At 40.7% G+C, this 22335-nt stretch overlaps 1 protein-coding gene across 2 annotated transcripts in view; it reads right to left on the bottom strand.

Moving 5' to 3' along the window:
- LOC125464034 (coronin-1C-like) overlaps positions 1-22335 on the bottom strand; it is a 171267-nt gene that overhangs the window by 7749 nt on the left and 141183 nt on the right. For both annotated transcript variants that reach the window (XM_048556002.2, XM_048556003.2), the window contains exons 5-10: positions 15920-16101; positions 15047-15166; positions 11622-11726; positions 3571-3716; positions 2003-2060; positions 1070-1306 (exon numbers count right to left, since the gene is read on the bottom strand). In XM_048556002.2, coding sequence (XP_048411959.1) covers positions 1070-1306; positions 2003-2060; positions 3571-3716; positions 11622-11726; positions 15047-15166; positions 15920-16101 — 848 coding nt within the window. The remainder of the gene's footprint in view (positions 1-1069; positions 1307-2002; positions 2061-3570; positions 3717-11621; positions 11727-15046; positions 15167-15919; positions 16102-22335) is intronic.

Here is a 22335-nt window from a genome sequence, read left to right as displayed (position 1 = left end):
GCAGTTGCCCAAAGGTGGAATCGAGCCCAGGTCCCTGGTGCTGTGAGGCAGCAGTGCTAACCGCTGAGCCAACCCTTGTTTTCATCTGCCCTGCCTCTATTAATAAAGCAACAGATGACAAGTTTAAAAATAAAACCCCTCCCCACATTATCCAGCCATGCTAAATTATAACCAATTCCTTGAGCAATACCTTAGCAGGAAGCTTTCAAGAGCACATCGCTGCAGTAGGTCCTAGGGAGGTCTGACTGAATTCTAACATCAGGTTAGTTTCAATTGATAAAGACAGATGCTTTAAAAAAGGACCTGACCTCAGAGGGTGCAACAGCAGAGGTGATAGGAAGATAAGGAGAAGGAGCAGTACACAGCACAGCACTGTGCCAAATATTCACCAATTCTTCATGATCAGTGAAAATCAGTAAGCAACATCACAGGGCTTCACATTTGTGATTGGTGAATGTCATAATTTCATCCACTCAAACAAAAGTAACAACATTTAATCTCTCTGATAGAGGGGTGTGGTTCCTCAATCCAGTCAAATACCCATCCTGTGCCATAAGAGAATTCTGGGCCTTGAGAGTTCACGTTGCAGTGGCAGTTGACAACTGGAGAGGGATAATGTTTCAACTGATGGTGACCATGCAGCTTAAGAATCTGTAGACAGAGAAGGTATGAGACACAACCAGGTAGACTAGGAGGACAAGGCAAGGTATCTCCTGAGTGTACCTCCTTTCTAACTGAATTACACTGGTGAATATTTGGAGGTTGACAGCTCCTCTGGGTAGTACAGCCAAACCCATTTCCACTGCACCACCGGTGGCTCAGTTTTGCAACGGGACATTCTGGGCAGCGGTGAGGTGGGAGAGGAACGCAAGACAATATTGGTGGGAGTATAACAGGTAAACACAGAGAGCCATTACTGCAGTTACAGATGAGATTCAAGGATAGAGCTCCCTCTCTTGGCTAGGGACATGGCTAGCTCTAGAGGACAGGCTTTCAGGATTATTGTTGGAATATTGTCAGGGCTCAAAGTCTTTTCAGTATCTAATGCCTTCAGCTATCATACACTTACTGCATTGAGAGGGGGCCCCTTCATGGGAGTACTACCACTTTCAGTTTTCCTGTTCTGCGGAGTCTTGTCAAAACAGATCCTCTGAACTTTAAGCTCTCGGTTTTTCCCAGGTACATAGCCATGTTTCAGGGAGATGAGAATCGGGTCCTTGCTTTGTCCTTCAAGCCATTCTTCTGCTTCCAATGCTGCTTCTGGTCCTGGTGTATCAGGGTACAGATCATCCTGATAAAGGTCAGACTAGAAAAGGAAAAAGCAGAAATTATTTTACAAAACAATGAAGAAATAAACATACTTCAGTAAAGGGCCAGAATCACCAAGTTTCATGGGATGCGATTGAAATGGATTACATTAACAGGAGTTCAAATGCAACACAATTGCAAAAGCTAAGAAAAATGCTTATACAGAAAGTCCAAAACAAAAGGGAAAACCTGAATTGAGTTAAATAATGTCATGAAGTTTCTTCTGATATGATTTATGGGAAGTTGTGTTGTAGCCTGCCCATTCTTGCCACTGGCTTGGTTACAATGATATTGCTGAGCAACTTTGAAACCTCTCCGTTCAAGTAGCGTGATGTAGAATTTAATGATCCCCTAGCTTTCTGTTCTACGTTACAATAGTATTAGGATTTTTAAGTGTAGATGTCAACAGCAAACTCTCTACTTGGCTAAAGGCAGGCATCTGGGTAACCACCACCTCCTAATCAAAAGAAATGTAGATGTTGGAGACCTGAAACAAACAAAAACAGATACTGCTGGAGTAACTCAGCATGTCTTGCATCATTTGAGGACAGAATTTAATCGACAGAAATAACATTTCAGATCCAGTGGTCCTTCATCAGAACTACTCCTACTAATTCCCACTAAGTTATCAGGAATCTGTTCATCGTTCATGCAAGAAGCACATACACTAAACTTCTGCTAAAGTTTCACCCACCTTTCTTGGCACTGTCATAATGATTGGCTCACACTTCCTTTCATGAAGTTTAAAGAACCTGCAAATAGAAAGTAATATTGTAAATGTTAAGAAATGAAACTTTTACAAGAAGCACATGAATACAGAAATTGTTGATGCAAAATGTGTCAATGATCCAGAAAGCAAAACATGTCTGGCATCATTTTAACTGATCAATAGTGCATCTAATAATACCTCATGCTGACACACCTGAACTTTTACAAGAGGAGTTATCTGGAGCAGTAAAGTGCCTCTGAAGAGATCAAGGATGCAGTCACATCTCCAGTTTCAGATGCTTTTTAGTCACTTGAGCATAATGGAATTACAATGGGATGCCCATCATTTTTTAATTTATAACAAGCTATTAACAGATGAGGTAATGAATTGCAAACCAACAAGACAAACAAGGATGCATATAAACTAACTCACAGTAAGAACTGGCAATGCTGGAGTCAGCAATAACAGTGTGGAACTGGACAAACGGCAGGCCAAATAGCAGAGGTGTAGGAAAGTTGACATTCTGGCTTGGGACTCTTCTTCAGAATTTCTCCACAGTTATATCCGCATATAAACTAAATCTTGCTACTTTCACAAACATTAATTTCTGATTTACCTCAAAACAACAGCCATTGTCATTAATTAATAAATAAATAGCTTCTTTTGAGTTGAACTTTGTGGAAGGCCACTGATAGAGCTCTGAAGTGGAGATGGAAAACAAAATGCCAAGTGACTGGAAGCTCTTTATCACTCCCTCAGTATTACATTGAAATGTTAGCATGCAATTTTGTGCATACCTGTGTCTGAATCCTACCTCCTCCAGAAGTAGGTAATAACATCTCTCTTTCTCTGAATAGGTCCATTAGACAAGACTACAATTTGAGCTTGAATCTGGGGACTGCAGTTTAAAGTCACACAATTTTCTAAACCAGATACCTGACTGCTATTAACAGAACCAGTACTAGCTGCCAAAGCGTGTGTGACTTCACCTGGTTAGAAAAGCAAAATACTGTGCATGCCTTTTCATCAGTGCTGTTCTAAAAGGTTAATGCTCATATTTCTCTGAAAATGCTGCCGGACCTCAATTTCCAACACGTTCAGTTTTTGCTTCCTCTTTGGCTGTAGTAATTACCAATCAGCTGTGAAAACATTGAGTGGTTTCTGCAGCTATTTATATTTTATTAACTTGATAACATAATATCTTTGGTATGAGTTAAGTTGCAGACATTCATAAAACCTATTAGTGAATCTCTGGCCCAATTCAAATTCATCTGATAGCTTTGTTAACCTTCCCAACATTAGCACAAGGGAGCAGGTCAACATCAGGAGTGTATTTTTTGGGTTGAGTAATGAACGATATGCTCCCAAACCAACAGACCATTCACAATTACATACAGTTTATAGATTTATAGATTTTTCATTTCCATTCTTCCCACTGTAAGAGAATAACATTTGCATTATACAAAAATTTAAAGAACAGGTACAACCCAAGAAGGAAAACTTTGTTCAACAAAGTTACAGTTTACTCAAATCTACAACTCAACACCTCTTACCTGGCAATCTCACACCTGGTAACATCAAGGCCCCTTTTTGGCATGTATCCCATCCCTCGTTGTGGCTCCTTGCTGGCAAATGTGTTTAAGTAATGGACATATGGTGTTTCATCCGTGATCTCAAAGTAGCGAATACTGCTGTCACCCTATATTGAACAAAAATTCGAGTTTTGTCACAGCACATTACATACTCTAAAGAACTGATCAAAATTGGTGTGTGATATGTCGCTGGAGTGGGGACCTAAAGGAGAGTTTAAAAAAAAACAGAGTATGGTCTGACTAACCTGGTATGCCAAAAATTCACATTAATAGATCATAGGGACAGCAATGGTGATATAATTATACAACAACAGTTACTGGACATCAAGGCAACCCACTTGCAGGGGAGACCCTGGCTGTTCCAATGTTGCAAAAAAATGAATAACGTGGCACTGAGCATTTAAATTATTAGGTGCACTTATACCAGAGTGGTACCTTAATAACTAATACAACAGAATAAAATTTAACTCATTAATCAGCTAGAAACCAACAGTTTAACATCCACTTTATGTTCTCAGCTGTGACAGATCACAGATCTGAAACATGAACTGTTACTGTCTGGACCTACTAAATATTTCCACTATTTTTTATTTTCATTAGAACTGTGATGTGATTTGTTTTGAATATTTCACATCATGGAATAGCATTCGGAGCAGACAAGTTGTTAGCATGTACAGTGAGCGGTAGCAACTTTAAGCAAAAGACTTTCTCCTTCATATAGCATCTCTTCCTTTCTACCTTCTCCTCAAGTTATCACCCAGAGCTAGTCAGACCACACTGGAAACAAATCTCAACTTTATACATTAGTTCTCTAGAACAGCAGGTATATCTTTCTTTTTGAATTTCTTATCCAGGTCTGAATCATTTGTTTAGGAAGAAGATATTACAAGACTAAGTTAGAATGGGGGGGTTTTTAAATGAAGAAGCTGTGTAGAAACAATATGAATAATCACATAAAACAGAAGTTAAAAAATAATGAGGAACAGAGAGGGGAATTGGCCCTAGCATTGACTGAAGCATGCACATTGCTCTCTCAAAACTAAATACACTACAGGCTGAAATCAACACTAGTTACAGCTTGCATGCAACATCAATGCAAAGCACTTTATCCACCAACATGGCGAGAGGGAGCATCACCATTCAGTCTGACCTAATAAAAAGAATAGTTCCACTGGATTTATTCCTAAACATCGAAAACAGGGATGGAAATTTGAATATTTAAATAAGCAGTAGAATTTCCAGTAAAACACCTCCAGACAGTCCATGGTGTTACAGTTTTAGAAAGTGGTGTATGAAATACGCCTGAGAAAATTTTGATCTGATAATCGCTTGTCTTCTCTTTTTAATTACAGCTAATTGGCACTGATTATCTACCCTATACCACATAGCAAAGTGAATATGCTAGTCAAGGAAAAGGTAAATTCCCTTGAAAAGATGCCACTGTATTGATAATTGTCCACACAATGCCTGGACCTTTTCTTCCAAGGGCTTAGATTTCTTGCTGGCAACACTCCATTTAAATCCTGCGTTGGAATACATCAAGAAGAATTGACACTTTTGTACATGTTTCTGATTTTTAAAACTGTAGCTTTTGGATAAAATGCACTTAGTTGGATCAGCATAGTAACGAATCAATAGTCAGCATCTTTCAGTCGGCACTGAAACACCTTGAAAAATCCTAGGTCGTAAGTTAGCTCGATTCTACTGCAACACGCCAGCAATAGCTCTTTCAGGACACACATTTAGCTCCATTCAAAGGCAGGAAGGAAAAGGTTATCAAAATGAAATATGCTTAACTAGAACAGTGTATCTTTCAAAAGGAAAAGATCAACCGGAGCAAAAAGATGAACTTCTGAATCACCATACATTGAGCTTCAGAGAAAAAACTGCAGTGCCTAGCAGTAGCGATGAAATAGAAGCCGGCGTAGGAAATTGGCTACGAAACGGGGGAAGAAAAACAGCCAAGAACTGTTTTTTCAGGCAGGTCCAAATATCACACTGACTCTGAAAGGGGTCAGAATTAGTACAGATGCCGGTACATAGGCATATATGCAGATAGCACAAAATACACACATAAGGAACACTGACAACAAAATGTGAGGCTGGATGAACACAGCAGGCCAAGCAGCATCTCAGGAGCACAAAAGCTGACGTTTCAGGCCTAGACCCTTCATCAGAGAGGGGGATGGGGTGAGGGTTCTGGAATAAACAGGGAGAGAGGGGGAGGCAGACTGAAGATGGAGAAAAGAAGATAGGTGGAGAGAGTATAGGTAGGGAGGGGATAGGTCAGTCCAGGGAAGACGGACAGGTCAAGGAGGTGGGATGAGGTTAGTAGGTAGATGGGGGTGTGGCTTGGGGTGGGAGGAAGGGATGGGTGAGAGGAAGAACAGGTTAGGGAGGCAAAGACAGGTTGGACTGGTTTTGGGATGCAGTGGGTGGGGTGGGGGGGGGTGGAGAGCTGGGCTGGTTGTGTGGTGCAGTGGGGGGAGGGGACGAACTGGGCTGGTTTGGGGATGCAGTAGGGGAAGGGGAGATTTTGAAACTGGTGAAGTCCACATTGATGCCATTAGGCTGCAGGGTTCCCAGGCAGAATATATGAGTTGCTGTTCCTGCAGCCTTCGGGTGGCATCATTGTGGCAGTGCAGGAGGCCCATGATGGACATGTCATCTAGAGAATGGGAGGGGGAGTGGAAATGGTTTGCGACTGGGAGGTGCAGTTGTTTATTGCGAACTGAGCGGAGGTGTTCTGCACAGCTGTCTCCAAGCCTCCGCTTGGTTTCCCCAATGTAGAGGAAGCCACACCGGGTACAATGGATGCAGTACACCACATTGGCAGATGTGCAGGTGAACCTCTGCTTAATGTGGAATGTCATCTTGGGGCCTGGGATAGGGGTGAGGGAGGAGGTGTGGGGGCAAGTGTAGCATTTCCTGCGGTTGCAGGGGAAGGTGCCGGGTGTGGTGGGGTTGGAGGGCAGTGTGGAGCGAACAAGGGAGTCACGGAGAGTGTGGTCTCTCCGGAAAGCAGACAGGGGTGGGGATGGAAAAATGTCTTGGGTGGTGGGGTCGGATTGTAAATGGCGAAAGTGTCGGAGGATGATGCGTTGTATCCGGAGGTTGGTAGGGTGGTGTGTGAGAACGAGGGGGATCCTCTTAGGGCAGTTGTGGCGGGGTGTGAGGGATGTGTTGCGGGAAATACAGGAGACGCGGTCAAGGGCGTTCTCGATCACTGTGTGGGGAAAGTTGCAGTCCTTAAAGAACTTGGACATCTGGGATGTGCGGGAGTGGAATGTCTTATCGTGGGAGCAGATGCGGCGGAGGCGGAGGAATTGGGAAGAGGGGATTGAATTTTTGCAGGAGGGTGGGTGGGAGGAGGTGTATTCTAGGTAGCTGTGGGAGTCGGTGGGCTTGAAATGGACATCAGTTACAAGCTGGTTGCCTGAGATGGAGACTGAGGCGCCCAGGAAGGTGAGGCATGTGCTGGAGATGGCCCAGGTGAACTGAAGGTTGGAGTGGAAGGTGTTGGTGAAGTGGATGAACTGTTCGAGCTCCTCTGGGGAGCAAGAGGCGGCGCCGATACAGTCATCAATGTACTGGAGGAAGAGGTGGGGTTTGGGGCCTGTGTAGGTGCGGAAGAGGGACTGTTCCATGTAACTGAACACCTCCGCTCAGTTCGCAACAAACAACTGGAGACCGCTTTGCAGAACACCTCCGCTCAGTTCGCAACAAACTGCACCTCCCAGTCACAAACCATTTCCACTCCCCCTCCCATTCTCTAGATGACATGTCCATCATGGGCCTCCTTCACTGCCACAATGACGCCACCCGAAGGCTGCAGGAACAGCAACTCATATTCCGCTTGGGAACCCTGCAGCCTAATGGTATCAATGTAGACTTCACCAGTTTCAAAATCTCCCCTTCCCCTACTGCATCCCTAAACCAGCCCAGTTCGTCCCCTCCCCCCACTGCACCACACAACCAGCCCAGCTCTCCCCCCCCCCCCCCCACCCACTGCATCCCAAAACCAGTCCAACCTGTCTCTGCCTCCCTGACCGGTTCTTCCTCTCACTCATCCCTTCCTCCCACCCCAAGCCGCACCCCCATCTACCTACTAACCTCATCCCACCTCCCTGACCTGCCCGTCTTCCCTGGACTGACCTATCCCCTCCCTACCTCCCCACCTATACTCTCTCCACCTATCTTCTTTACTCTCCATCTTTGGTCCGCCTCCCCCTCTCTCCCTATTTATTCCAGTTCCCTCTCCCCATCCCCCTCTCTGATGAAGGGTCTAGGCCCGAAACGTCAGCTTTTGTGCTCCTGAGATGCTGCTTGGCCTGCTGTGTTCATCCAGCCTCACATTTTATTATCTTGGAATTCTCCAGCATCTGCAGTTCCCATTATCTCTGTTATTGATGCTAGTTTAGTTTAGAGATTGTCCAGCTACTAATGAGACATTAGCCCTTCTCCAGCTCAGACAGCTTTAAGATCAAGTCTACGTCAGCCAGGCCAATGAGACAAAATGCTTCATAGAGATCACATATGTTGTTACTATAAACAAACTGACAGTTGTAAATAAAACTTTAAATCCAGCTGATCTCAGAACCAAAAATTGTGTGCAATGCAGGAAAGCATTTTAATACGTCTGAATTGTCAAGATTTAATCCACTTGTCTCTTAGGCATAGTTTTCACCAGATGCTGGATGAGTTAAGAATTAGAGCTCGGAACAAGGGAACAAGTTAACACCGCTTCCCACAGTCTAGCACCACTCAGTCCCTCACAACACCTTTCACAACAGTTTCACGGACAACTAACTGACAGACACTGAAATCACTCAAGGATCTTGTCTTCTTTACCGTTTCAGGGCTTTAAGTCTTGGATAAAGCTTTAATTTACGTTTATCAAATTAATGGCGTACCTGTGTGCACCATTGTTTTCGTTGTTACGCTAGAGGTAGGCCAGAGATTATTTTAGTACTTAGTGCAACATGAGGCACTTCAAATACAATGTGTTAACCTCCACAACACCAAATTTCAGCTTGGCCATTCAGTTAATTAAAACTGACTATAGTTCAAAGACCTCCTCATAGTCTATTTTTAAGTCATGAAATTCCAAGAAATTCAAACTAAGGCAGTTCAGTTCCTGGTAAACCAATCAACTATTTTGTCAGGCTTGACTATTCATCTGCTAAAGTACTGAACTTTAGCAGTGATCAGAGCACTCAAAACTAAACAGAGGTGTGACACCAGCTGGAACTCAATAGTCTGCACACAATGTAACATTTAATGAGTCTCACTGCTCATTGGCTGAAGCCAGTTAGTGGGGAAGCAGCACACAGCTCAATGCCATGAGGAAGTGGCTGAGAAGGAAACTTTCAATTCCAATACCAACTGTAAATCAGGATGTGATATGTAAAGCAAAGTTGAGCTAATGCTTTTATATATAACAAGGTTGAAATTAGAAGCAGGGTTTCTGATGGATCATCTCTTACACTGGTTTTGAACTGTTGCTCTTTTCCTTCAACTAAATCCTATGATCAAGAAGCAGGAGCAAAAGTAGGCCATCTGGCCCCTCAGGGCTGCTTTGCTGTTTAATAAGATCATTGCTGATCAATTTCCGTTTTGAACTCTACATTCTCAATTACCCCCGATAACTTTGAAGCTCTAGTCCGACAAGGTCTCTGTTTAAAAGCATTCAATGATGTTGCTTTCACTGTGCTGAGTGAATGTGCCTCTTAGAAAAAAATTGCAGAATTCCCTTCATCTGTGTTTTAAAATGGTAACATCTATTTTTAAAACTGTGCTCTCTAGTTCTGGACTCATCCACAAGAAGAAAAATTCCTTTCCACATCCACCTTCTCAAAACCATTCAGGAGTCGCTCATTCTTCCAAACTTCAGTGAAAACAAGCCAAGTTTGTCAAATTTTCTCTCATAAGACAATCTGCTCATTCCAGGTATCAGTAAACCTCCTCTGAACTGCCTCCATTGCATTTACATCTTTCTTAAGTAAGGTGTTCAGGAATGCAGATGGTATTCCAGATGTAGTCTCACCAGTGTCCTACTTAACTGAAGAATAACATCCAACCTCTCATAATAAAGGGCAGTATTTCATTGGCCTGTGAAATTATTTGCTAGATCTATATGTAGATTGTCAGATTGAGGGAGTACACTGTGGTCCTGCAACTTCTGTGGGCCGGTTCGAAACTTGCTGCAGTTCCAGTTTTCCACAATTGCACTAACAGGTAAAGAGATCATCTTTATTCTCTAAAATTGCTACTTTTCACCTCATTTTATGCCACACACCCAATTTTAATCAAGGTCTAAGTCTCTTTGCTGACTCTGACAATTGACCTCCGGTGGTCCAGCAAATTCTACAGCCTGACAAAAATATCAGTTCCAAAACTGCTGTTTATGGTGGCATGTTTACTATTGTTCTGTGACTGATGCACTAGAACACACTGCCTTCATACTTCAGAATTTTTCAGTTGCTCTCCATTTTAATGCCCTGCTTTCTCATCCTTCCTGCCATGTGAACAACTTTACATTTTTACATATTAAACTCCATCTACTAGATTTTTGCTTGCTCACTTTACCTATCTATATAGGGAAAACCCCAGAAAACAGAAACATAGAAAGGAGGAGGAATGGGCGATTTAGCCCATCAAGGCTACTGTGCAATTCAACATCTTGGCTGATAAACTCGAGTCTCCTGTGGTAGAGGACTGCATAGGCTCACCAATCTTCGAATAAGTTCTTGTTTGAGCTCTAAATGACCTCACTAAATCCTAAAGCCATAATCATTGCTCCCCACCACTCTCTGCAGCCAAGTAAACATCTTCTCTGCACCCTCTCTCATTTAGCTATATCAGAACTATCTAGATTTCAAAGAGATCCATTCTCATGGTGCTAAGCTCCAAAGAATATAGGATTTACAAACCGTTTATATCAGATATAATGACAATGTGCAAATGCCTTGGGTCTTCTTCACAATATATCTTCCTATAAGCATCCATGCGGCATCTACAAATTTAACTACCATCATCTTCACTCGCCTCACCTAAAGCCTTGATGTGAACTGCAAAATGCTGAGGTTTCAATACATTTGTCTTCACGTCAAACTGAAAATTACTCATTTGGCACATTTATGCATGCTGTTTTCATCAGCTAATCATCTATGCTAATATGTTACCATGATAACAATGAGCTCCTACTTTGCACAATAATCTTATGTATAGCACCTTGTCACATGCCTTCTGGAAGTACAGTACATCGACAGGCTTCCCTTTATTCATCGGGCATGTTAGTTCTTCAATGAATCCCAATAGATTAATTAAATGTGGTTTCCCTTGTACAAAACTATGCTGACTCTTCAAAGTATTAGGCTTTTTCCAGGTCCCTGGTTATAACCTCCTTAAATGATCAATTCTAACACTTTCTCCATGTCAGATCTCAAGCTAGCTGACCACAAAAAGTTTGTTTTCTGCCACCCTCCTTTCTTAAATCGAGGAATTGTTGCCTATTTTCCTTACTAAAAACAACAAAAAAAAAACACCTTTTCCATATAATTGAACAAAAACAAAGAATTCACGCACTTGCAACAGGCCTCTTGACTGGAATAGCCCACTGCCCCATTTGGGAAAGTGGACTGCCAACAACGCTCACAAATAACACTGAACTAGCACCACCTTCTCGCCTTTCATTTCCACCCCCAGTATGGGTGCAGCATCTCATTACCCAGCAAGGCAAGACTGTTTCAATACAACATTTTGACAGTCTCAGCAATAGAATGTGATTAACAGTAAATCCAATCTGTTCTGGGAAAAGGTGAGCCTCTGTTTAAAAAGGACAGTTCTGTGATTCACTCACTTGTCAAAGCATTCGGAGAATCCATCGTATGATTCAATGCAGGTAAACCATATGAAACGAATTAACAAATGTCTTTAAATACCTTATTTTGATGCTCTGTACAAAGATGTCAACCAAAAGTACACTCAGTATGTAAGATGCAAGCTCTTACCTTTCCACACAAGTATACAACATTTGTGTCTGCATCATAGAAAGGTAAAAGCACACCATTGCTGGTATCCATTTCATGCAGAGCTATGGGCTCATCCATGTTCTCCTAAAAAGAGTCAGAATCAGTCAAAACAGAATCAGTAACAGCAATACCAAATTTTTAAAAACATATTGCAAATTGCTGCTCTTTCCATTAACTGCAGTTCCCGTGCTGCTAGATGTCCCTAGTTTCTTAGTCAAATAGGCACACATAAACCTACTCTTTGGGCTATTATGCATTGCCAAACACAGGCTCAATGGCTTCAGTTGGGACATTTGCTGGGTTTAGGAAGTTATTGATTATTCTGATGTCCAGCCCTGGACCAACAGATCATTTAGCAACAACAGGAATGAAGGAACAGGAACATGCCATTTAGCCCAGTAAGGTGGCACTTTCATTCAACTGAATCATGGTTGATTTGCAGCTTAATCCATTTCCCTCAATCCAAATCCCTCAACCTAACGAAAATCTGAGTTTTAAAAGTTTCAATCAACCCTAAAGCTGAACAATCTTTCTTTGTGTGTTTTGGGGGTGTTTGAGGGGTAGAATTCTAGATTTCCTAAAACCTCTTATTCATAAAGGAGTGCCCCATAACATTATCCTAAGAAAGCTATGCGGCTTTATGATCTTTAAACCTCTGAACAAAAATAATGAATACCATCCAATTGTGCTTTCAGTAGCCACAATAAGAGACATTATAACACCAGTATTAAAGCTATAAGCTGTACTTGCCATGACAAAATGCAAGGGCATTGCATAAACTCTCTATTCAAATGCTGCAGCAAACCAAAAGTTTCTAAAAATAATAAAAAGGTGCATCAGTGCCACATGGTGGTTGACAATAGTACTGCAAAAAACAGCACTGAAGTGCAGAACACAGATGCGCAAGAGAAAAAGCACCGCATTTATACACAATTGCCTGTAAGGACTCCCAGATGTCTATGCTGTGCAATAGGATCATTCGTATCCACAACAGGGGCACAGAGTCTTGGTTCACCATTTCCTTCAAAAAGCCAGGACCCCTTATCAATGCAGCATTCCTGTCAGCATTGCACTGAACCATCAGACTGGATTATAAATTCAAGTCCTGGAGTGCTAGAAAACAGAGCAAAGACATGTTCTTCTCAACACTGTTGTACAATCGAATTCAATAGGAGATTGAGGCAGAACATGCCAACTTCAGAAGTAAGATTGGATAGGTGTTTGAAATAAAGGAGATGGGGATCAGGGTGGGTACATATATTTTGAAAGGTCCGTTAAACAATGAAACTCTGGTTAAGTCAGGTGGACCTCTGCAGAGTGTAGAAATTGAAAGATTAAAAATAGCACAAAATTCTTGGTCGAAGAAATGCCTTGGATACATTACGTCAAGTTCACATTTACTTGCTGCATAGCCTAGCCAATGCCAGCTCTCTATACATTCTTCACCATTGACTTTGTACATGTAATAAGGGAGGCTAGAGTTCTGGGGAAAAAACGTGGATTAGACAACTTCACAGAAGGATTTGATGAATGAATAAAGAATCACATCTAGATCAAAATTAAAATTTGGTTATGCCAGTTTTTATACAAAACTGTCAACTGAGTATTCTCTTTCCAGTTAAGAAAGAATAGATTGGGATCACTTTCAGTTACTGACATCAAAACAATGGTATCATTCTGGTATATAGTTGACACCACTGAAGTGATCCAGTGGAGAACTGATTCAACTGGGCAGGTTCAGTTAGGGTCCTTTTCTGAAGAGTCTAGACCCGAAACGTCAGCTTTCCTGCTCCTCTGATGCTGCTTGCCCTGGTGTGTTCATCCAGCTGTACACCTTGTTATCTCAGTTTCAGTTAAGATCACTTTTTACTACATATATTTTAAATTAGGCATCTTAAAATGAGCCAAGCCATATTTTTCAATATAACAGCAAGTTTTCTGAGCAACAAGCATTTCTAACACTATTCAAGATTACAGTTCTATTATTCTGCCACTGGAGGTTCCAAGACAACAGCTTTGAGTTGTAGAACAGACCTGACCACTGAGATACAACAGATGGTCATGCTAACATTAACTCCAAGTAAATAAAGGTCTGGCCATCTGATTTGAGATTAGACTGCACATCCTCTTAAAGGGGTTTCATCTTTGAGGAAGGAAATTTTCAGCAATTATTCTCCATTTCCCAAACAATGTAGCAGGACAAATGGCTGGGTACATACGGCGTCTGGGAAAAGTGATGCTAAAATTACTGGTCATCTGGGCCTGTTATCCAGGAGGGCCCAGGATCAGTGGCACAAAGCAGTAATCGAAATACATGGGACAAAAAGGAAATTCATCCCCAAAATGCCTGGAAAATTTAGAAGAATAAAGAACAGTAACAGCAATTGAATAAGCTGACACATACTGCCTTTCTAAACAGAGTCTTTTGCCTGTACATTTTCTTTAAACTTATCCCCCTTGAACTTCAACCATACCCACTAACAACTGGCATTTCTACCTGAGGAAAAGAATGGATACTTTGAGGCCATCTTAAAAGTGCCATAAATTGAATGCACAGATTTTCTATGGAAATATTTTTCTAATTATAGGTTGCTGCTGATAAGTGTACTACTGTACCTCTCAGCAGCAACAGTAATACAGAACCAGCATGCAATTACAGAAGCAACGAGAAAATATGGCGGTATTGGTGAGGCATTACAACACTAAGTAGTGCAAGTTGGTGCTGCATAGGTTGTGTGTCTGTGTGCGCATTTTTTTTGGGGGGAAGAGGGTGGAAACAAGGCTGAAGGGGGGGCGTCCAGCAGGAGAGGTACAAGGATTAGCAAGTTGAAATAGAGTTTCAAACCTGCCAACAAAAGTAATGCTCGTTTAACTAAGAGCTATGGCAAAAAATGACTGCCTGCTTAAAAATATTCCAACTTTGCATATACAGGATTTAAGTGCATGAGTTGTTGACATCAAGTCAGTAGGCACATTTAGAGTGATGGCTTTATTGTGCAAGGATGTGTCAGCTATTTTCAAAAACAAAGCTAGCTCATGTCTGCTTTCTCTTGCCGAATGAAAATACTGAGGGGTGAGGGGGTCGATGACATTAATGCTTTCCTGGTGTTTTGTGGCTTTAACTTAGTGGAGGTTTGATCGTGACTGAAGAGCCCTTAGTGGAAGAATAAGGGCCACAGAAACTGATGAATCACCAGAGCCCACAATTTCTCTCCCTACCACTGCCTGCAACATGAAGCCCTATATCATTTTACTCTACTACACAAGAGAAATCTCAAAATTCACTCAAATAGCATCTTGAATTTCACCATAAAATAAATCAGAAAAATATTTACTAAGAGAATGTAGCTGTCCTTCTTCTGCCTTCTCCCTCAACCTAAATGGTGTTTAAAACCAAAACTCACCGGGTTCCACAGAGCGAGCTGCCGTTCACTCATACGGCTGAAGCCTGTGGTGAAGATATTGCCATTTGTCAAAAACACTGCTCTCATTGGCCTTGCTCCCTCGTGAGCTTTATCCTTTTCCTGCAAGGAAGAACATTTTAAAATGATTTTTCACTTAAATTAGAAACAGCAAAGAATTTGTTATTGTATCAAATGCGCTTAAAATCTGCTTAATGTATATTCCATCTGCACATAAATTACAAGTCTGTTCATAGCTTCTGATTTCCAAATTAGTGTAATCAACACGAACAATTTCTCTTGCGGCTACACATCTCATCATTCCTCACCAGCTGACCCTCTGTGCCAGTCAGTATATGTATTGGTTGCAGACACAATTTTCTTCTTTCCCTCTCCCTCCCCTTATTACTGTTTCTTCTTTGTTTCTATGTCACATGAATGTACATTTACTCAAACCTCATACAAAGGAAGCAATGACTTGCAGTTCGCAGGTTAAAAGATTTTGTCAGTTTTTGGTTCATCTCCACAAACCTCCAATGACGTTTTCTTACGTCAAAGCCTTCTAACTCTTCAAGCCCATTAGCAACACATCACACTCTTGGAAAGGATACAAGACTTCTGATTGACAAGCAACCACCCATTCTCTTTGGTCAAATCTTCAAAACACCCTCAGTTATTATATCAAATTTTAGTCACTTGGTAGTGCACAAGTTTGGTATTGCTAATAAAAATGAGATATACTGTTGAGGGTTTTCATTTGATACTTGTCTTGATAAGCTCAAGGCAAAATGCTTTGACAGCGTCACTTTTCAGCAATACCTTGATTTTGACTGAAACCTGCCCCCCCCCGATTCAAATGATTTCTGTTTCACTTACAGCAATAATTTCCTCTTTGCGTGGATCAATCACTCTTAGTTTCTTGTCCTTGCAAGTCGTGCACAGCAGGCTGCCATTACGGTTCCAAGATACGCTAAAGATCATATCTGGGTGCATCTCATCGAGTGTTATCATGGCCTCAGCTGTTCCCACATTCCAGATGATGATTACATTGTCACAGCCTAAGCAGAAAAGGAAACATACTGAGTGAGCTAAAAAGATGTGAATTGAAGTGGTGACTTTTGATGCTCTTAGGATGGCAAAATTAAATACTGAACAATGAGGTACAAGGAGGGATCAATGCAAGTCAGATTATCCCCGCAATCCAGTTTCAGAATCAAAATAACTCCCATCACAATTCTCAGGCAAGTAACTAAGCACGTGCACTGCAACACAAATCTGTATTTTAATGGCATACTTATTTCAAATTAGATTTACAGAGTATTCATTCAACTAAAAATGAAATAAATGTTTGATTTTTGAATATTTGTAATAAAAATTTCAATCAGCTGTTTTATACATAAATTAGTCTCATCTCCCTGTGTCAAAGCTGACTAAGTACAGGCTTCTGACAACCTTCATGTAACTGAAGCAGGAAACACTAGTTTCATTCAATCCCCATTTTAAATTCATGTATTCAGTACTGACATTTAATTTTACATTGATTAGAAGGAAACAGGAAACCGAGAACAAGGTTGTCAGAGATTAAGTGTGGGACATTATTTGATGTAGAGGCTGAAGAGTTAGTGACTCAAAATGGAGGTCATAGCTAGAGAATACAGTCACAGGATGATCAGTTTATACAGGTACATGCAAATGAAAATAAGGATACAAGAATTTCTATCATGAAAGACAACTAAAGAATCGCAAGAAAATATGACGTCAAAAGGGATAGGAAGAGGTTTACAGGAACAATTTTAAATCATGCTGATAACCTCATAGAAACAAATTTCCTATCCCGAGGACAAAGAATTGGTAAAGCCACGAGCCTGACGCGCAGGCAAAATACAATGAGAAATTTGATGATTTTTGCAAATACAAAAAGGAGAGAGAAGTATTAACTATAAATATTCAATAGCACAAAATGCAGCCGTAGCGCAGTAAATATCAGACTCTACCTGCTCTCCATGTGTAGGAAGAATACAGGTAGGCCTGATCAGAAATCAGATCAATCAGGAACTAACCACCTTTGTGCAGGGTCATTCATCTGTTTTCAAAAAGCTAGCTTCCTCTCAACTCGATAAAGTGCATTTGTCAGTTGCTGTGAAGACCACATCATTTTATTTTTATTTTTGATAATGGGCCAAGATGTGGAAAGGATACTGCTTTAAAGCCAAAAACCTGTGTTTCCCCCAATGTATTCTTTTCCTACCTAATTACATCTACGCTGTTTTGGTTTATCTATGTCTGTCTGCAGTTATACGCTGAGGTTTAGCAAAGGGCAGAGGTTATGTTAGACAGTTATGTTGATCATTCTTTTTTTGCTTGCCCATGGTTAGAACTGATTTATTTGGGACAAATGACAGTTGTACAGAAGTCGAGTCAGTGTCTTCTGTTAATCAGAGTCACCAACTTTCCGGCCTGATGGGCAAAGTAATTTGATTAAATCTAACTTTTGTGATGATCCCGGGAGTGGTGAGGCTCAAGTATCAAGTATTCCAAGTGCATCATGACACTGCCCAGATATGATTTACCACTGCTTCATTTCACTCAACTGAATGGGACACTTTCAAATATAACAAGCGATGCAGACTGGGCAATGGTTTGGTTAGCCACGGTTATATTCATCCAGTGCAGTTCTTAATGCATCATTTGTTAAAAACTCTCTCACCATAGTCATTTCACTGTTACTAGTACATCTGCTTTTCATAAACATCTTAAACCAAACATTGAGCCAAACAAGTGTTTTTGTGGACTAGAACCACAAAACTAAACAATAACGTCAGTAATTTATTTGTTTTTCATTTCAGAACGGCTTTTAGCTCACAGTTTTTATTAAGACAAACAATGCAGCGGAATTATTTAATAATTCTACTAAGTTTGACTCAGTCTACCACATAAAAGATTGACACGAATCAAAGTAACTTGGAGCATGGCAACATTTAGGTATTTTCGTTTTCATTTTATCTAGCTAATCTGGCAGATGGAGACTATAGCTTGTCATCTTGTTGGACTGGTTTGTAATAAAAATGGCTCACCATGACTCATCTAAAAGAGATGGCCTGTGGTTTATAAAAGGATAGTTTTCAGAATTGGCTGTTCAGGACAGGGGATAGCAAGACGCAAGAGTAAACCATTTTGTGGGCAACCAGTTTACAGATACATTTTGTATAAATATCTTCCAAGTTAAGACAACACTGAAGTAGCATGGCATTTAGAAATAAAAAAATCCTCATTTGTAAAATATCAGACTGGAAAGAGCTATCAGCTTGACGTTTGCTGTAAGGACGTCACTTCAATCTTGTTCTGAGATTTAGAATGATTGAGCATTTGGCAAACACAAGGTGATTAGAGAGACTCAACATCAACTTGTAACAGGCAAGTCTTGTCCAACAAACTTAGATGATTTTTTTTCTCAGAAATGTGTCAAACATTGTTGTTAAGACATGGTCTATGGAGATTCGGTTCTAAATAAGAGTACATTAAATTGCTGGCAACCTGTTGGGTAAGAATCGGAAATAAGCTAGGAGAGGGAGAATAGGAACAGCAGTTATATACTCCCTGGCAAGATGGAATGGTGATGCTTCCAAGGATGTGTTCTGGGGCTTCAGTTTTTCCACTATTTGTATATGTTTTGAAACAAAGGAATGAAGGCCTGTATATGTTAAGTTTTCTGATGGCACTAAGTTACGTGGAAGGGTAAATAGAAGAAGCAGGAAGTTACAAAGTTACATTACTCAACTCCTTTATGTAGTAGATGCTGGAAATGCAATGTTGGAAAGTGTAACGTCTCTAACTTTGCGCTCTAGAGAAGATAAAAACATTATTTTCCACATGACAAGAAGTTAGCAATTATTTATGAAGAGAGATATTTGTGTCTAAGTACAGGAACACAAGCCAAAATTTTAAAAGGCTAATGGAATTTTATTCAAAATCTGGAACACAAGTTTCAAGTCTGCAGGGGTTAGGCCACATCTGGAATACTGCATTTAATTCTGATGAATGTGATTTTGGCCTTGAAAGGGTGCAGCATCTGATTCATCAGAATGCCAACATGATGCTTTTGATTAAAGAATTTGGCAGGCACATAGTTACATTGTAGGCCCAGATCAGATCAGGACAGCAAACTTCCCTCCCTAAGAGGGCACCAGTGAATCAGATGGGTTTTTCCAACAAATGACAATGGTTTCACAGTCACTGGATGTTTAATTCTCAATTTTTGTTAAATTCAAATTCCACCACGACATGATTGGAACTTACGTCCCCAGAACAGTATCTGGGTTTCTAGAATACTAGTCACGCAATACCACCATTAGGGCACCACCTCCCCCAAGAACCGCTCAGAACCACTTACCTCCACCAGGAGATAACAAGGCGTAGCGCTGGATGAACACAGCAGGCCAAGCAGTATCATAGAAGCAGGAAAGCTGATGTTTTGGACCTAGACTCTTCATCAGAAAATGAAGGGTCTAGGCCTGAAATGTCAGCCTTCCTGCTCTTATGATGCTGCTTGGCCTGCTGTGTTCACCCAGCTCTACACCTTGTTATCTCAGATTCTCCAGCATCTGCAGTTCCTATTTTCTCTACTTCCATAAGGATACTGAATGAGATTTTTAGTTAAGAGTATGAACGGTTACTAAAACAAGACACAAATGATGTAAAGCTACAGATCAGCTATGATTTAAGTGAATGTTGGAACAAGCTCAAGAGGCTAAGTGGCCAACTCCGGCTCCCATGTCCCAACAAATCACGGAGTAATTACTATAAATCGACTGAAATCTACTGTTTCTGTTCTCATATTTGTTAAATTTGATCACCTAATAAACCCAACATGTTCTTTATGACTCAAGATTACATGGTGTGTCGGTGTTATTTGTCAGTTGGAAAGACTAGCATTATGAGGCAGTTAATCAGCAGCATAAGGGATTTATTGTTCAACCTGGGAACACTACAGTATCAAATACTTTGCGCATGAGGTCATGCTATCATTCAAAGGCAGTGGGGCTTGCTAACAGGAATGACCATTTACACTGTCACAAGAAAAGTAATTGAAGCAGTCTGATGGCTCTCTATGTAGCATTGACAGACAAAGGTTAAGAGACAGGATGAGATAAGCTGGTATAAATGGAAGTGCACAAATTCTAAAAGCTCCAAGTAGAAAATACCAAAAATGCATGGTATTCAGGATTCTTGGGTCAATCTTAGTAGGGACCCTTCTTGGAACTAATATGTGCGAAGGTGGTATGTTTGTGTGAGAAGCATTTAACTAAAATATTATTGACAGTGGAGAGTTACTGCTTTGTCCATACATTCAAAGACATTTACTTAAAAGGTGGAGAAGGGAATACACCAAATGAGGTGATGGTAAAATTCAGTTCAGAGCTCCCAGGTATAAAACAGCCCCATTTCATAGGTTTTCCCAAAATGTTTGCCCTGGTTTAAGCGAACACTAAATAAGGAAGTCAAGAAGGTTATGTTGATTCAATAGAGAGAAAGGAGGGCCGGAATCATCTCATATGCACATCACTGTCATCACACAGTTAAGCTAAAATGGGATGTTTGGGTTCTGTAAATGCACTGTAATATAAAACTAGTTCCTCAAATCACTACCCAAGTTTGGAACAGTAGAACAATTATTTCAGAGGGTAAATGCAGTGTATTGTGTAATACTGAGCCACAGGAATCAGGAAGGTTTCAGTTTTAATCTTAGATACATCTCAACTTAGTACTTGACCAAGGGAGTAATGGAGATATTAAAGCTAGTTTGTCCCTTTTTTCAGAGGTAGCACGAGAAAGATAATGATACAGAGGGGAGGTGATGGCCTAGAGATATAATAGCTACATTAACAACCCAGAAACTCAGCTCAGACATAGCAAGAACTGCAGATGCTGGAATCAGGGATAACAGTGTGGAGCTGGAGGAATACAGTAGGCCAGGCAGCAGAGGAACAGGAAAGTTGACATTTCAGGTCAGGAGCCTTCTTCAGAAACGGGGAAGGGTATGGGAGCTCAGGGAAGAAAAAAGAGGAGGAGGAGGAGTAGAGGGGCTGTATGTTCTTTCATCTTTCTTTTTGTACTAGACACTAACCCCTCTTAAACTCAACACTTGTGCATCTTTAATGCTTTATTATTTTTCTTGGGGGTTAGCAAATAAATTATGTTTCTGTTCACTCTCAAAAATCTTGAAATTGGTCTTTAATTGCTCCTTATTTAGTAACTACTGTTTTTTTGAAGTGAGATATGGTTGTAGGCTAATATTAAATCTTTGATGCAGCCTACCAAGGGGACTGAAAAGAGGGATGCTGACTCAACCATCAGCTGATTGTAATAAAAGGATCTGAGGTTTACTGAAGACAGTTCAATAAAAGAATTGCCAGTGATGTCAACTTATTTTCTTCCTTGCCTACACACCACACAGGGATCAAATATTGCCTTCGACTCAAGCTAGAGACAATGCATCTTATTCTAGAATCAAACTTCACGTCAAAATTTCATGACAAAGACCTTTGACATGTCAAATCATTTAATCCAATCAGCATTAGCAAGCATTTTTGGGAAGTTGATGCATGATTAGAGGTTTTGTCTTGACTACTTGTATGTCATATGGGATTTGACTATTTTTGCAACTGTTGAATAGTGGCCCACTTCATGTTCTGAATACCATTACCCAATAGCACAGGTACATTAACGAGTTTTGCTGTTTCTGCAGCTTCATCAACTTAGGACACATGCAAAACTCCTCCAGTAGAGACCTCTGTTTAGAGAAAGTCTGGAATACCTAAGATGAAAACAGAGCTAAAGGTGATGTAGATCAGAAAATGTTAGACCACCTCACATCATTTTCCACTTCCATACTAAGTTAAAATAGGGAAACTGGATAAAAACACCTTTTCCTCAAAAGTGTTATGTATTAGAGCTGTCCTACAAAACGTGCAATCTATGAAAAAAAACTCAAAGGGAGGAACCTAACTTTGTAATACCAGTTCATACCAAACAGATAAAAACTCAACATTATATAGGAAAAGAAGGAAGTGGTTTGATTCAAAGCATTAATCAACTCACTCATGCCCGAATACCACACATACACATTCACACACATTCTGCCACTCCGTCAAAATGCAGTAGCCAGTGCCAGCCAACCAGTGGCAGGCCAACAAACTGATAACAACAATAATCCTCCATTAATTCCTGGTTGATCAGTCTGACACTTCTCTAAATGATAGGCTCCTTTCTGATACTGAATTAATATCTCTAGA

The sequence above is a fragment of the Stegostoma tigrinum genome, chromosome 26 (assembly GCF_030684315.1).
Source record: "Stegostoma tigrinum isolate sSteTig4 chromosome 26, sSteTig4.hap1, whole genome shotgun sequence".
NCBI lineage: Eukaryota > Metazoa > Chordata > Chondrichthyes > Orectolobiformes > Stegostomatidae > Stegostoma > Stegostoma tigrinum.
The sequence above is the reverse complement of the archived record's forward strand: the minus strand, read 5'-3'. Positions and strand labels throughout refer to the sequence as shown.